The 17421-nt window shown below is 46.6% G+C and overlaps 1 protein-coding gene across 5 annotated transcripts; it reads right to left on the minus strand.

The window, feature by feature from the left end:
- Positions 1-2713: 2713 nt before the first annotated feature.
- Positions 2714-15130, minus strand: LOC119100775 (caspase-7). 5 transcript variants are annotated; one of them, XM_037223908.1, is made up of 4 exons: positions 14925-15130; positions 12756-12823; positions 8672-9272; positions 2714-4466 (listed from the first exon to the last, which is right to left on the minus strand). In XM_037223908.1, exon 4 carries the CDS (start codon positions 4311-4313, stop codon positions 3309-3311), a length of 1005 nt encoding a protein of 334 aa, XP_037079803.1. In that variant the 5' UTR covers positions 4314-4466; positions 8672-9272; positions 12756-12823; positions 14925-15130; the 3' UTR covers positions 2714-3308. The 5 variants fall into 5 exon arrangements, with proteins under 5 accessions (XP_037079803.1, XP_037079804.1, XP_037079806.1 ...); XM_037223909.1 differs by having other exon boundaries at positions 14900-15130; XM_037223911.1 differs by having other exon boundaries at positions 15095-15113.
- Positions 15131-17421: the final 2291 nt, after the last annotated feature.

Consider the following 17421-nt stretch of genomic DNA (forward strand, 5'->3'; position numbering starts at 1 on the left):
CCGTTACAAACAGGTTTCCCGTAAAAAATTACAAGTCATGTTTTCATTGTCAGTGCGCTGACCAGAAATGGTTAGGCATATATGTAAATAATATTAAGCGTCGTGGACGTTTGCATACTATAACCATGATTGTGTCTGTTGAGACACTACCAGTAAGTAAATCGTGAAACTAAGCGTGGTTCTTGATATCCCGCCAGTCCAGTGGTGCATATGTTATGCTCCGGCCCCGAGAACAGCCACGGCAACCAGTCGTTTAAAGCGGCGACACCGCAATGGAGCAAACCCCTGATTGTCAGGCCCCAATGCGATGGGGCAAACCCGCGATTATCAGGCCCCGATGTGATGTCACGCTTCATCCTGCGATCGTTTTGAAACAGCCACATCGCGCTCTGGAAATTTACAAAAAGCCGAACGGCGATGTACACCTCTCCGGGATGTGGTCGAGTTTCAAACGAGCACATTGCGATGTGGCAAATCGTGACCGGCGACATCGCACTTACGTCATTACACACCATGCTCACGATCCGACGCGCCGAGGCGTATTTTCTCAAAGATGTGTTTGCCTGCACAACTGCCTCACTGCTCATTCTGCTAAAAACAAAAAGCAGTAACCAGAATTGACATTGGTTTGACAAAATAGTGTAAATCCTCCTAAAATAGTATAAATCTTTGTCGGAGTGTAGCTCAGAAACCAGAGGGGGTTTCATCTTAAGACAGGGCGGGGTTGTAAACTTAAGGCGAAATGAAGTTTCATTATTGGACCACCTGCAACGATAAGGGATCTTGCTGCGTCAATGAGGGCTACTGCACCTATCTCGGGCAACGCGCCGGGGTCAGAGGGCCCCTGTGTCTCAGAACACCAGCCGGTAGCCACCCCACACTGGGGTGGAATGGACCTTCAACCCTTAGCCGGGGACGATATGCCCCTTAGTGTTCCACCTACTGGTTCTTGGCCTGGAAAAAGGTAAGAGGCCATAGTAATTTCCAACAAAGTGGATCGAATTGCGGTCAACCATGAAGAGAAGCTCAACCCATCAATGTCAACCCGTTGGCAGTGTTAACGTAAAAAGCAACATTATGAAGCTTTGAGTCGGCGCTCTAGTAACCTTGGGGGCCAGAGCAGCTATCGCCGGGGTTGTCCGAAAAACCGGACGATGTTGGTCACTTCATATGCCACCAGGCGGCGCGCCCGGCGCACGAGAGTGCCGTCGTGAAATAATGTTCCGAATGTTCCTCAAAATCAATTTGTACTGTTCAACTACTACTGCAACTGGGGGAGGGGGATATATTTAACATTTAACATTTTGGGACTGCCTTCTGAACGGATCAACAGTTACAGCCAGACGAAAATAAAGATCGTCTACTGTTCAAGTTCCACCACCAGAATCCAGCACCACTTAATGGTGCTGTGAACACTAATCCGTTCCTGTTGCCAATCAAAAAGTCGCACGGGTGAAATATCCACGAGGACTGCATTTTAAACGTACGAATGATGTCCTGCAGTGTTCAAAGGTACTCCTTTCAGATACGTCATCACTTTCGTTCACCCGTTGGCCGCCCCACAGGCTGCCACGGGAAAACGCTACGGTTTATGAACACTGCAACGCCGGGTGTCGTGGTTTTTGTTTCAGACTTGCGGGCGCGCATGTTCAAACCAATGTCGCAAAATTTTGTCACTAATCGATTCTGGCTGAATGCTGAACATTCGCAGACAGAAAGCCAATCCGTAACCACATTTCGATCAACTCAACCACCACGGGATCCTTAATAGCTCTGTAGAACCCACAACAAAGTTTGACATAGCCTCTGAGTTCTTTCGGTCTGGAAAGAGTCCACTCAACTATTGTAAAATGAATGGCGCCACCGGGTTGTTCCGCGCAGCCATTAAGTCCGCCTCCTTCAGATTGTTGAATTCAGCAAATAGAAATGCCTTTTAATGTCGCTTCTTTGACTTACGTTCCATTCAAAATAAAGATAACACGAAGACAATCGTGCGGTTCCCTCTCACCAATAGGGGCCCTTCGTCAGTTCTTTCTTGCAAAACAAGGCTCTGGCTGCGCTCCTGGGGTAGGGATTCGTTACAAACGACCGCATCACCATGTTTCAAAATACGACCCACAATGTTGCGATGCAATTGTTGGAGAGCCGGCCATACCTAAAAAGATACTTTCATTAATTTTTAACACTTCGGGAATTGCTAGATCACCGTATAGCGTTTCGAAACGGTCGGAGCCCGAAATATGACGCCAAGCCGAAGCTTGAGAATTGAGCTTTCCCACACCGCACTGTGATCGTTTGAGAGCAGACCATAGCCGAAAAGAGCTCTAAATTGTGTGGGATTTCTGGAAATTGCTAATCACGATATGGGTGTCTCAAAACGGTTACAAGTACAAGCATTAAGCCACGTGGGGGCGGGGAGGGGTGGCTCGGAGTTTCGAAGCGATGGCGGAAAATTCAGCGGCCAGATGTAAAAGCGTTACACAAACGTCACATGCTTCCTTTGAAAAGTGGCGAAATTATTGATCCTAGAGCATGGAGGTGGTCCGTGCCAGAGCAAACGGAAAGATGATATCGAGCGCCAAATACAAAAACCCTACCACGCTAGGTTTTTGCGCCATTCCAGAATCGCAGGATCCAGCGCTGCCCACGCTCTGACCACACAACTGGCGCCGGTGCATGTCTGTGCCAGCCACGCCAGAGATGGCGACACACATCCAGCCCAATCACTGTATTTTCAACACTTCATAAAGTTGCTTCAGCGGGAAGCAATTGACGACGATCGTAAGGCACGTTCAGTACATTGAGCACTGTGGTAAATGGATCTTCTATTCATACGAGGCTAGCAAGCAGCCGTCCCGGCACGGACACGATAGCGCAAATGCAGGTTCAGGACCGCCAGCGGAAGGTCTCTATGAGACCGAGTATCACAAAGTTAAGCATGAACTCGACCCCCGTCGGTAAGCCACATCTCGTCGGCCGCAAGTCAAGTGAAAGCTCCATTAAATCTGAGCGATCTGACCCCTGTGACTCCACTGAAACAATGAAAGTAACGGCAAATGGCGGATGCCGCCGCGTCTGTCACAGCTCACTAACAAACAGCAAATGATGAAGGCATTTGCGGCAATGGCCACCCCCAAGTGCGCTGACACAATACCACCTCACCATATCACCAGGAAACGTGGCCACGCCGGCGGAATTGACACCACTCTTTGATTTCAGACGCAGAGAAGTTCCCCAGACATCCTCGTGCAGTCTATGCATGCGTGCGACTACGGGAGCGCACCGCTCAGGCCACTCATGCCACTCTTTTAAACCTGAAACGTCCCGTAGTGGTGTCGGTCACCTCCGGCTGCATGGCGTACTTCGCGCACGACATCATCAGCGTCCTTGACGTTGATGCGATATCCCGCGATGCGGTTGTGAACGTCCTTCATACAGCAGGATATCTCCTCCAAGTGGCCGCGCGCGTCCAGCACCTCACACAACGCCCTGACATAGTAAGAGCCCCAGTCCGGCACACGGAATGCCTTGTTTCCGGGTGTGGTGGCAGAAAGGAAAAGAAAGTCGGCGAGCGCCGTCGTATACCGTACGTTCCGCTGCTGTCGTAAGCCACCTTCACCTCCACCACATCCACCACCTCCCGGCCCATCCGCAATCACCACTGGACGCAGCGCGTTGGGACCGCGGCAAGCCTGTGTGATCACGATCTTGAGCTTCCCGGCCAAAGCCGCGCAGCGGTGGGCCCCAAAGTAGTGGAACAGGTCGTTCAGCCACAATGAGTCACAGTCGGAGCTCAGAATGAAGTGTCCGCGAGAGTCTCTGTCTCCATGAGAGAGGAAGCACACCACGAGAAAATCGAAAGACTTCATGTCATTATCTTCTGATACTGACCGCAGCCTTGCCTCAATATCACACTTTCTGCAGTTGGGAAAGACCTTCGTCTCACATCCCAATTTCTGGAATGTCGTCAACAGCATCTCCGCGTCCAAATCAGAGCCTTCGCGCCGACCATGGTCGATCCATTCCTTTAAGCCACAGCTCTCCTTTTGGCACATGAAGTCCATCTGGTTGAAAACCATGCAAAATCCGCGGGAGTTGGGATATATCTTCCAGGTTGGCACATCCTGTGATGCGCCGGGAATCCCAGTCATATCCACCACCTTCCTGTGGTCAACATCGGGGTTCACAATGCCGGTGGCCATTAGCGCTGAGGGCTCCCCGACCAACACAGCTCTCAGGTCATCTCGACCGATACTCAGAAGTCCGTCTGCCAGAACGGTCAAGTCGGTAAGGTCAATTATCCGCTTTTGCATCCAGTGCAGTATATGGAGCTCCAGTAGCTGCTTGATGGTACGGCCTTTAGGAAATGGTGGTGATACGGCATCGGGATGATGGTTGGAAATGCTATCACACAAACGACCGACATCTTCCTGCTGGATCTGGCAGCAAATCGTATTGAGGGTAACCTGAAAGTGACATGGTCTGATTAGACACTTGATGATATTGATGATGAAACAATGATGATACTGAACAAACTCCGACTACAAGCTCTCCTCAAAAATACTCGGCTAAACCAAACCACGTCAATAGCACATGATGGTTGTTCTGAAGAACCCGCTCGTGCGTGCGTAGTCGTGCTAAAATATTTCTTCTTTTCGAGACACCGGATGCCCGGACACGGAATAAGGATTTTGGGACGTTAGTACAACAGCAAAAGCTCTGACCCACATTTTTAACAGTGCCTTGACATGGCTCTTACGGCCAATGCTTACACACGTTAGTGCTGTGCCACGTAACTTATCGTTCAGGCTTACACTTTTTTACTTCTACTGCAAAAACATATCCAGTAATTTCTTATACGCGACTTCACTTCTGCAAAAACTCATAAACGACTTGGGAGTTACACGTCATGGGAGCTACACGACAAAGCTCACGCTTCGAGACTGGCAAACCTCATTACTTTTACCATTCTACTGCCAAAATTTACAGTCATTACATACACAAGGCGCTACTTCTCCTGCAAAGACTGATGCGCGAGATCAATATTACTCCACAAAATTTTAACTTAAAAAATGTATGCGCGTTATTGCTTTTACTGCAATCACTCATCAGGCCATTACTTGCAAATGACATTGCTTATATTGCAGAGATACAAGGGTAGCATCAATGCTGAACAACAAAACTTGCTTCCAAAATGCAAATTTGCCACTACTTAAACCGCAAGAACTTTCGGCGTATGCGAAAGCGCTGTAACTTTGGTAGCAAAATACCAATGACGCGTCAGCTTTTTGGAACATAGCTTCGTCGTGTAGTGCTAAAGTATTACGTAACTCATTGCAGTTGAGGTAAAATTGAGTTTTAGTGAATACCAGTATTATGCAGTTTCACACTCAGTCGGGGGGCCCCAGTCACTCCTCACCTGTGTTAGAAATGTGTTTCACATTCGGGGCAAACGTGTTTGATTTAATTTGGGGCAGTTCTTGTTATTTTCCCTGCTTAGCCGTAAATTTGTTTTGCAATACTATGACACTGTGCTATGCCTTTCTCTTGGTGGAAGGAATGCTGCATTGAACTGGGACCGCCGAGGGTCTGCCGACTGCAATAATTGCAGCAGCAATAATGCACCGACACCATGAAGTGGGCACCTCTAGTTTGATTTCGCCCTTCTAAGCGCCCTCATGTTTTCGCTCGCTCTAGCGCTTTGGTGAGACTTACCCTCTGGGTGGAATGTACTGACAGGTTTTACTTGGGGAACATGGTCTGTGTCGTATAGCACAAATGTCGCATTTAAGCATTGGTGGCAAAAGTAAAATCACTTATAAACGAGGGCAATATAGGTATTTACAGTACACTTAATGACGGATATAATCTTTTAGATGCAAGTTTTTCATTAATTTCAAGCTTTCTTGCGTCGCACGTATGTCAAATCTGAATCGTTGCAACGGAAATAATGTCGCATGCAAGTCAAGACTGTATGTCTTTGTTGTAGAAGAAATGACGAATAGATGTTGTTTTTTAAGCATAAGTTTTGTCCCGTAGCACTCAAGTCGTGTGTGAGTTTTTGCAGCGGAAATAACGCCGGCGTCTAGGTAGAGAGTGAAAGTTAATGCAGTATTCGCAAAGACAGGTATGTTTTTCGAAGTATTCATTGTGTTGTATTGTACTCATATCGTGTATACGTCGTTGGAGTGGTACCCATTTCACGTCAAAGTAAAATCTGTACAAGTTTTTGCACCCGAAGTAATGTCGTTTGGACACGTTATCGGAATGGGAACTTTCCCATCGGTAGGATTTTTTGAGGTAGCACTTATATCGTGACCCCCCGAAGCTTTTTTTCCCGGAGGCATTTTTCGGGGGTGGTTTGGTGCAAGGAAAGATAATTCGGAAAATAAACCGTTGCGGTTGTCCGACATATGTTTTATACACTAACTAGTAGTAAAACTGATTCAGAAATATGCAACGAAGCAGCCATACGACCACTTTGCAGTCAGTCGTGCGCGAGACAGCCGGGCCAGGGGCAGTGGTCGCCGACGGTGGACGGGAGCAGGGCCCAGATAAGCAATACATGACAGAAGGGCCTGCATTCTGTGGCTTGGTTTCTAAATGCGAATCTCCAGTTTTGTGGCTTTTGTCAATTTGTTTTTGGCAGTTTCAAGCCTCCGAATTTGTTTCCTTTTAAAATGCTGCGACAAAATTCATCTCTTGAAAATCAGCCAGCGAAATGAAGGTGCAAGAAAAATCTGTCGTACCGTGAGCCATCGATTCACTTTCAAAATTCCCACCAGCATATGTCCAGGCCGTATTTTGGCATCTACTCTGTGGAGGCAGATGCCTCCTCAATGACCCAGAATGCCTGCCCGCTCGTGGAGTTTCGCCTCCCAGGAAAGACAATGTTGAAATGGATCTGGATCTCGGGAATCTGGATAGCGTTATTTGCCGAATGACATAGATGAGTCGAATAGGCAAGATTGTGCACCAGGGAGAAACAGCTCTAGATGCATATCTAGTATAGCAGACAAGACATTTGAGTACAGAGCGATGACAACTTCCCACCTCTATCAACTCCCCCCCCCCCCCCCCCCTTCCTCATCTCCGGCCATCGGGTCTGCTTTCCAGAAAAAAGTTCCTGAAACACGCCCTGAACTTAGCACCCCAGTTCTTGGAACGTTCTTACGCCTGTGGGTGTCACCATGTGAGTCTGAATGACTGGAATCAGGGACGTGGACGTGCTGAATTCAAAGCTGAATTCAGCCCCCCTTCCCATGCTCCTTAGAGACCCCTTAATACGCGCCCGGGCGGCCGGTTGGATGCCCTTCGCTCGGGTGGGCGGGTGTCAATTTGACCCCCCTGAGATCTCAGGAACTAAGGGAGCTAGACACACCAAATTCACAGGGCGTGTTGGCCTGAACATGAACTTACTTATGTCAAAATTTGAGGTCTCTTGGTTATGTCCTTCGGGTCAAATAATGTTAAACAAAGTCAAACCCCAGGTTGGTCTCCAGTGCCCCCGGAACCTTGATACCTCTTCTTAGCAAAGGGTCACATGTTCATTTAAAGTCAGTGACCATGTTTGACCTTTTGAAGGTCATAATGATCAAAGCATTACAAGACTGCATTGAGTTTTGCATTTGAATAAGCGAAACAAGATTACGTTCGGCAGTATGTTCCTAAAACAAAATGCTGACCTAGGTCAATTTAGGTCAATTATCTATTCTGACATTTATGAAGCCCATCGAAAATTATAATGCGGTTTATGCTATCAATACATTCAAAATGAACACCAGAAACTACCCCATTCAGCAAGTCCTTGAGTGATCAAACAGGCTCTTTTTTATCTGTTCCTTTCTGAGATCTTCCTTTTACATCCTATTCCAGGCATTTCATTAAAATGCAGCTTCACACCGCCTCGAAATGGAAGTGATTTTTTGCAGTAGAAACAAAATCGGGATTCAACGAGGTGTTTGCTTTTTTATTCTAACATCGGGCATCCCGATTAACAGTGGCCAAAATCCGAGGATCAAAACCTTATCGGCTCAGCTCCCCTCCCCCCTAACCCATTTAGGAAGGTGACACACTTGGTTGGAATTCTCCTTAAGTTTGCAAACGTTCTTACAGTGTGATGTTCAAGGTAAGAAATTATCCTGCCTTATAAAAACCTTATGTCTGAAAACCGGCTACCTTGCCCTTAAAAAAGCCGAAGCACATGCAGCCCATATATTGGCGTGTCCCGATCAAAGCTATCACCTAGAAAAAGACCGGCCAGAATTTCCAGACTTAACATAAGAAAGACCTGTATGATAAAATATACAAGGCATCTCCAGTATACTATGTGATACGAAATGAACATTGAACTAACAGTGATACCTTCAGTTATCAGCAATTCATAGAAATCTTATGCATTTCTTGGCCCAGATTTTCCTTTTTGTCCACATTCATCATGGGGCCGAGGGACTCAGAAAACCATTGGGCCTCAGTTCTTCATTGGGGGCTTCCCCACTCACCCCCACACCCGAAAAAAATATAGTAATGCCTCTGCACATATTACAATCAAGACGTAGCAACGCGAGCCCGAGTGGGCCAGAGTTCTCATGCATTCGGCCACCATGGATTAACGGTATAATCTTGCTTATGGTTTACCACATATGTCACCTAGGACATTGTATGTTCATACCTTGAGTGACGACAAGAAGACCGGCTTTTCCAGACGACTGATCTGTTCCCGATCCAAACCAAGGGTGGCCAGCACATCCAGTCTGCCAATGACCGCCAGAGCTTCCAGAAACAAGTATTTCCACGTCGCGTTTTCAAAACCTTTTTGCCCAGCTTGAGAAGGAGTCAGCCGCTGCTTTGCCACAATCTGCACTGGTCATTTTCAGGACGCATTTTTGTAGCACAGCGGCTGGCCAATCATCTGTTGTTAAGAACAGGATACGAACCACGTCTTCTGGTTCAAGGTCTTCCTCGATGTCACGGAGGGCAGCAATATCCAGATTCTCGCCGAACACATTTTCTCGCGGCTCCGTAGGAAGCATGATCGGTCGTGTATCTGTTGCGAATGGTTCTGGCTGATAGGTTGGGGTGATGGTAAGGTTTACCTCCAACTGATCGCCACCTTCAATGCAAGTCAACTTGCCATTTGAGGCTTACTCAACACTCATGTCAGAACTACCAGGCCAGGCCAGGCCACGCCAGGCCAGGCCAGGCCTTGCCTTGCCTTGCCTTGTCTTATCTCGTTTTCCTGGGTTTTCCTTGCCTCGTCGGTACGCCGCCACCTGAAATGCAGAGAGCATCTAACAAGCTACGCAGGAACCAACAGCTCATGGCTTCCCGGTATATAAAAGAAAGCTTCACGAAGTGACTCAGAACAAAATATTACATTTCGTATCTTATCCGAGCTGTTACTACAAAAAAAATACACAAAACAAAAAGATAGTAACAGCTCTTATCAGAGCTGTAGTAACAGCTCTTATCAGAGCTGTTACTACAAACAAAAAATATACACCTTATGGCACACGCACGCACGCACGCGAGCGCGCGCCCACACACGCGTGCGCACGCACACCCACGCCAACGCGCACACGCACACGCACACGAATGGAATATTTGGAGAAGTAGACATGTCAAACCCCCATCGCTTCAACCAAATACCACCACGGATTTACGGATTTACGTCAAACACATTTCCGTAAAGTAAAAACGGAAACACGCAAGATTAGCAATGTTTCTTCTCATGGCGCTTGGTTTTCAGGTTTTGGTTACGTAAATGTGATTGAAAAACACGGGCAGATTTTTGGTCCTGTGGCATATTAAATATTTGGCATATCTCCTAAGCGGCAATGGCCGCATTGCTAGGACATCTTTATCACCAGTGCAACACCATTACCACCCATAGGACACCTTATTACCAAAAACACACCTCTATCATGAGTAAACATAATTATCACCACTTGGATAACTCATCGCCAGGACATCCTTATCGCCATGACACCATTTTACCCATAGGACACCTTTATCGCTAGCAGAACACCTTTGTCGCCAGGATGGTCCCACCACGCGCGAGGAGGGCGAGGCGACAACACACCTGACAATCCTCAGAAAACGCTATCCGGATGACGCTCAATCCCAAGGTGATCAACCCCAATACCTTTAGCAAAAAGACCACTGGGCTTAATTAATGTATCAGAAAGCCCCTATGTCATGAGTACCCAACATGTGGACATCCTTGATGCGGTATTCACATACCAACTAACAACTAGCATTGCTTCAAAATTGTCCGGCTATGAGAAGTCCCAAGGCCGATAGTTCCAGTCGAAGTGAGTTACCATTTGGCATTTGACTAAAATACCACGAAAAACGAAACGAATTTTGGTTTGATACTGATCGCAATGAAAATGGCCATAGAACTTTGAAGCGTTCGTGGTTCAACCCGTACCGGGATGGGGCACAGCAGCTTGTATTCGAAATCGGCCTCGGACAGTGTGACAACGGCTGCTCTCCGGTCGATTTCTGACGCATTCCTAGGTAGTGCAACTTTGACGCAACTTAGTGAGCTCCTGTCGGCAGGGCCTCGGATAACATGTTAACTGGGGGGGGGGGACAAATGCCCCGCAGTGACCGAAATTGCCCCCCCCCCCCCCCATTAAACACATTTTGCCCCCCCCCCCCCCAGTGGGAGATCATATAAAGATCAGCAAAAACGGTAATGCGCTGCCATGAGTAGAGAAATCAGCAATGGTGGAAATCCTGAAGCTCACGATTACGAAAGACGTCGCTATCATGCTTCTTTATAGTTTTTCACCACGTTTTTTCCTAATATGGTAGCTTCCTGGCAGCCGGCGGTTTTTTTACTAAGGCACTTCACGACGCAGCATATACAGTTTCGTTGCTTGGCAACGGCGGCAGACCCGACGTTGGTGGAATCAAGGCCCTATAAGCGTTAATTCAGTCGCCTGTGGCGGACCCGTTGCCAATTGGTGTTCTCGTCCAGGTCGCTGTGTTCAGCGATGGGCATACGACGGTTCTTTGTGAAAAAGGTAGCTATTTGATGCTCATTAATTCCCAGTTCGATGTGCACCGTGCAGTTGCTACTTTTGGGTCCACGGGGTCACAAGACAGGGCAAAAAGGCAGGAAAGGCCTGCCGCATTCTGTACGTCTGAATGGCGTGACTCACTAACTAGTGGATTTCGTGGGATGCCAGAAACAAGAGATAGGAGCAAACCGAAATTATGCATGCAATTTGCGAAATATCGAAATAATCAGATATCCATGGGCGTGGAAAGGTGCCAAGGGAAAAGTGAGAACTGTGTGAGCCTTGGTGAGAAGGCGAAGTTTTTTATTACGAACTGTAACCAAAGACACGTGTTCCACTCATTACTTAAAGCAAATTTCACCTGGTATGGCCGTTTTCATTTCCATGAAAACCACATTCAGCCAGCTATGGAAAGGTTGTGCCAATATGCGTGATTTCATTCATTACCTCGTCAAGGCTGTTTGCTTGTTGAATCCCTTTAGTCTTTACTGCTGGAAAGAACTGGCCCCTGACCCCAGAGGAAGGTTCATCGTTCAGCACGACCACGGAAAGGCTTGGGGCTAGGAATGGATAAGTGGCCCCAAAACAACTCCTCATTATCATTACCCCCCCCCCCCCCCCCCCCTCCCCCGGTAGTGGCATGATAGGATCAGTTGCGAGGGACCCTGGAAGACGCAAGTCTCACCAAAATCTTAGTGGGTGCTGAAAAGTCTCTTCCAGGGCTGAAGTTACACGGAACTCAGGATTTTTCGACGCAACACTGGCGGTAGCAACCTATATAATGTACAGTGAACCAGCATTGAACTTGTTCAGACTTACAATGACCGGCGGCGTCAGAGCGGACAGCAACGAGAAACTGATGACCGTGGTAGATCAGATGCATCGAAACTCTCATGCTGCTGCTGTGGATGCAAAAAAACCTGGGGCTGCTGTGGATGCGAAAAACCTGGGACAGCAGTGGGAAAGCGGAAGCTCGAAACACCCGTGGATGTCCATCCTCCAGAGAACTAACGCTGGTGTCACCAACACACCTGGAGCTCACCATTGCTGTTTACGAGAGCCTGCACGAGGCTTGAAGCCCGACTGCTGAAAATCAGTTAAGTGAGATGCATCGTGCAGGCTATTTTTGTATACAGATCGATTGCTACGTGACAAAAGCTTATCAATGGTTTCTCCAGTGCTTGCGGAAGAAATAGAACAAATGTACATCGTGGAGATAATTGAAACGCAGCAAACATGTCCCGTTTGAGTTCAGCTCAGGGTTGCGGATAAAATTACCTGAATAGCTTCGAAGTAGGTTCACTTCATCATTGATTTGGACGATCTTTCTAAGGGCGGAATCTCCTGTAATACTTTGGGGGGGGGGTCTGGGTCCCAACAACATTTTTGGAGCAGCTCCATCCATGGTTGTTGCATTAATTTTCCGGTCGGTGCTATCTTAGAAATTCAGCGAAATCGACGGAGAGGTTTGCTTGATGAGGGGTATACATGAGGTATATTTATATATATATATATATGCCAATTTTTTGGATTGCGCCTCCCAGTGCCAACTCCTTATCCAGGGCCCTGCCTGTCAGCACATTCTTAAACACATCCCCAACACGAACGGACCTGCGGTCTGCGCACGGGAACGCACCTGATTTTGGACAATATGATTGTCCATTTTCACTTCAGTCAGAATATGTTGGCCTCGTGTGGCTTTGCTGTTGGGTTTCAAAATCTTACCTGGCTTCAATGTGTGTTCAGCAGTTTTGGAAACTTGGAAACTCCTCACTTGGAACATTTTCTATATCCTGTAAATTACATGGGGCAAGTAAAATTGTCAGGTGCATGCAATTTTGCATGTGAAACCTGGTTGACAAAACATCGTCGGAAATCATAGTGACTGTTGGGCACTGGAGCAACTTCCTATATTTTCTCTGGTTAATTCCCAGCACCAGCTTTATTTCCTTTCACCTGTTTGGACCAGAATGTCCCACAATTATTATTTTGGAAAGGTGTTGGGTAAGCCAAATTGAGCTAAACATGCCCTCTCTGTATTACAAAGTAGCCCTCTTTGCACCACTTTCAATGAGTATCTCTTTGACTAATTGCCTGTTTGCTTCTATTCTCCCTCTCTTTTAATTAAATTACCCAAAGGTGGATCCTGGGGGAGGCACAGAGCCATGCTCCCCTGAGCCCTGAAGGTGCCCATAGACTTTGAGAATGCCCATAGCTGGCCGAACAGTTTTTCAACACAAAAAGCAACAAAATTGGATGTCTTTGGGCTTCCTGACACCCAAGAGATGCCCAAGAACAGTTCCAAGAGAAAGTAAAAGACCATTGAGTAAACCTAATGAATTCTTCACTGATTGAGAAGGCAATGAGTGTGAGATTTTAAGGCTTATTCCCCTCTCCAAATAGCCTTTGCTGTTCCTGGTGCCCCCATATGTCCACTTGCTGGGTAAATCAGATTGCCAAGGGCCCTTTCATGTTGTCTTTGATTATTTTACAGTTGCTCAGAGGGCCCTATGCTGTTGTCAGGGTCTTTTCTACTGAAATGCTGGGGACTCATGTCAGGCAGGGGCCTTCTGTGGATTATTCCCATTTAGCTCTACATACTATAGCCAGGGCCCTGTATGTTGAACTGCAGGGTATTCTAGACTGCTCAAGGGCCCTTCACCTGGGTTTTGATTACCTAACTATGCACCAATATGAATGAAGTGTGGTGCCCCAAAATTTGACCTATTGAACTGTATTGTGGTGCCACTCCCCCCCCCCAGAAAAAAAAATTGGGTGCCTGCTTAAATAATGTTGATGACACTGCTGTTAAGGTTTTGTGATGCCTCTTTTGAAAAAGAGACTGATCTAGACTTTGGTCATGATGGACAGCAAAGAAGTTGCGCTGTCTGTTACAATGCAGGTTTCAGGACCCTTTCAATGGCCCACTTGGATCTGTGGCAAGTAAATATTTTGGTGCTGCAAAATTAAGGTTTTGGTCACCCCTTGCTGAATGGGCTGACCCATGATTCTTTTCATTTGAGTGCTTTGGGTATTACAATATTTTCTGGTTTGTGCAGTTGCTGTTAAGTTGTTATTTGTTACTTTGTTGAGTCTCAAATAAGACCAGTACATATGAATGCTTAAAATATTGTGCATCTGTTGCATCATACCCCATGGTAGATCATGACAAATTAATGATTGAGATATCATGCAAGCCCTGATAAGATAACTTGGAACTTCTAGCACATAGCAATTCACAAAAATATCCACCAGCCAAGGAGCAATCTTTCTTGCCTAAGGGATAGATGCTGGAGCAATGTAATACCTACATAGCCTTGTACCATGCTAGATGTTTTGAATTTGAGACCAAGAGTGTAGTTTCTTATTCATCTGAATGGGACTCCAGTCCCTGCCCACCTTTGGGAAAGTTTTGTAAAATGCAGGGATTGACCATGGTTCATGACATTTGCCTGAGCTCAACAACTTTCTATGTTCATCTCCTTCCCACACTTATTAACAAAACTACACCTCTTGGAACATCAAACTGCAGCATGATCCAGCCCAAATATTGGCAGGGGCCAGCAGGGGCAAAGGAATAACTTCTCCCTTATAGAGCAAACCAGCCCTACGTGCGAGTTTACATTACCGCATAATCATCATGTTCAGGTCATGGCAAACAGCAAACAAGAAACAGTAACAAAACCGCATATTCCTCATATCAGAGGCGGTCGTAACCGAAGTAAAAACCCACGGACGACATTGTGAAGGATATTTGCCTACGATGTTCGTTACGATCTCTATACCCCTGTGTTAGCATACCATGACGTTTTCCGAAACTACTGCATGATAATTACAGAACAATACCAACATGTCACACATGCACTAACCCCGGGCTCCGCCACGATCACAAACCTCCTAACTGGCCGAACCTCTCGTACTTCACGTGTTCTATTGCCTTCTATGGGCCAAACTCATGGCAGTAGAACACCCTGGAACACCACCTTCGAACTGATCACCGGTTTTACTGGCTATCGGATTACTAATTACGACCGGCAGGGCCCCCCGCGGGCCAGCCGGCGTACATTCGTATCCCAGTCCCTGGAGACTTTTTGCTTAAAGGCTCCGTTAGGCGTTTGTGGCATCCGAGGCTACTCGATAAGGCTGCGCAGACGTGACGTCACGATGAGACTAAAACTTTGTAGCCCGTAGTATGGTTTTTGGCTGATACTATGCAAAGGCTGGTAGATACTAGTAACATGATTACGAACGGAGATTTCGCTAATGAGCTTAGTAGCAATCCCGTTCTAGATCCTTGTTTCAATGTTGGACGCGTGTAAATCGACTCAGGAGTGCATCTACTCAGAAGAGCTCCTCTGCCTAAATCCACTACTAAGTGGATTTACACAGAATGTCGCTTTTGCGTAAATCAACTCAGATCTGAGTCGATTTCAACATAGGCCAATGCAAGTGTAAATCCAGTTGTGAGTAGATCTACACAAACGTGGCCTCAGCAGCAAATCAACTCAGATCTGAGTGGATTTGCTCAGGGGAGCGATTTTGTGTATATATACACTTCGTCGTGGATTTGAGCAGATGATCTGTTCTGAGTAAATGCACGCGTGACGTGATATACACAGAAGCGCTGTTCCGTGTAATTCCACTCGTGAGTGGATTTAAGCAAAGAAGGTGTTCTGTGTAGATCCACTCATGACGTGATATACACAGAAGCGCCATTCTGTGTAATTCCACTCGCGAGTGGATTTAAGCAGAGAAGGTGTTCTGTGTAGATGCACTCATGGCGTGATACACACAGAAGCGCCATTCTGCGTAACTCCACTCGCGAGTGGATTTAAGCAGAGGTGTTCTGTGTAGATACACTCATGATGGACACACACACCTGTGAATTACATCGCGATGTGATCTGCGCAGGCGACAGAGCGTATTCAACGCAGCGAACTGGCGAACTGATCTATGACTTACCGAATAAGGGAAAGGTGTGATTTTAGCAATCAAACACGCGTACAAAAGCTGAAAATATGCATTTGCCCATGCATAGCTCATTTTTTTCATCACTGAAGCTACACATCGGCGTACTTTATTGAGAACATACCGTCCAGAGAAGCGAATATATATATGCATATATATATATATATATATATATATATATATATATATATATATGTACATATACAATATAGTATGCGTGCGTTTGTGCGTGTACATGTGTATGTACCAGGAAAAGTAGATGCTGAACTTGTTATATTGCTTACAAGGCACGCCATGCAGCATCGCATGCTTGCCACACGGTGCTTTGCAGTGTGCGGCTTGTATCCAGTCTTGGTAACGGGTGAGGGGTGCGGAGGGCTCCTAAAGGGGCTCCTTGATGGGTGAAACGCCCCCCCCCCCCCCTCTCATACACACAAATTCGTCAGCTTTGGCCGGTGCATTTCCACCGGCATGATTTCGTGCGTGTTTTATGCATTTCTAACTTTCTGCACTGGGGCAAGAAGCCATGAAAGGTACTGGAAAGCAATTTGCTGTCTGTATTTTGTTGCAGGCAATAATTAAGAGAAGGGAGGTGATGTGAGATGACATACAAAATAACGCATCGGTTTTATTCCTTTTAAATTGTTAAGCTGGTTCTATCCAAAGGGATAGATCTTAGAGCTTTGCCAAGCTTTTGTTCTGAGCTCTGCGGAGATATTCATGACCCCGTGCACGTTGAGTGTAGATGGAAATGGGGTCAGCAATGTTTTCACCTTGGCTGACCCATGTTCGCCTAGGGATGTTAAACGTTCTGTCAGAATTTATTAGTGATGCAACTTACGTAACAGTGTTTAGGATACGCACTTCAAGTCTTAGAAGCCTAATCCGATGATGTGATTACATCTCCTCATGCAGTAATGCATCTTCGCCCAGAGTTTCTATGTGGCAAGTGTATCCTCGATTTCAGAGGTCTAGTTAGGTCACTTCCGGTGAACCTAGGCTCTTGTAATTAACATCTGTAATAGTACCGAGCATTCAAGGGGCAATGGCAAGAAATGCCCGACCCTAGCCATTATATTTTCGAATGGGACTACTTGAAGTCATCTTTGGAAAAACAGACTTAATTTAAGTAGCGCTCCCCTGGGCGGGAAAATCGCAATGATGGAACGTTGAATAGCGCGGTAGGTAAACTGGAGAAATGCATGGAAGACTTCGTTAAGCCCTCACTCAAAAAACAAAAACAAATTGGAACCGAAATCGGCAAATCCAAACTTGGGCCGTACGTACGTTCATGCCTATGCAACCTACATTCTGAATGCAATTCGGTACCTTAACTGAACCTAGTACTGTGAAGTAACCCAACTGAAGCTACTCAACTGATTCACACGCGGTACCAATATGGGTGTGTTTGACATCCAGATGA

The sequence above is a fragment of the Pollicipes pollicipes genome, unplaced genomic scaffold (assembly GCF_011947565.3).
Source record: "Pollicipes pollicipes isolate AB1234 unplaced genomic scaffold, Ppol_2.1 Scaffold_4881;HRSCAF=5763_pilon_pilon_pilon, whole genome shotgun sequence".
In the NCBI taxonomy this organism is placed as follows: domain Eukaryota; kingdom Metazoa; phylum Arthropoda; class Thecostraca; order Pollicipedomorpha; family Pollicipedidae; genus Pollicipes; species Pollicipes pollicipes.

Excerpts from the sequence above, each read along its gene's own strand:
- LOC119100775 (XM_037223910.1), bottom strand. The coding sequence starts at position 4,313 with ATGCAAAAGCGGATAATTGACCTTACCGACTTGACCGTTCTGGCAGAC.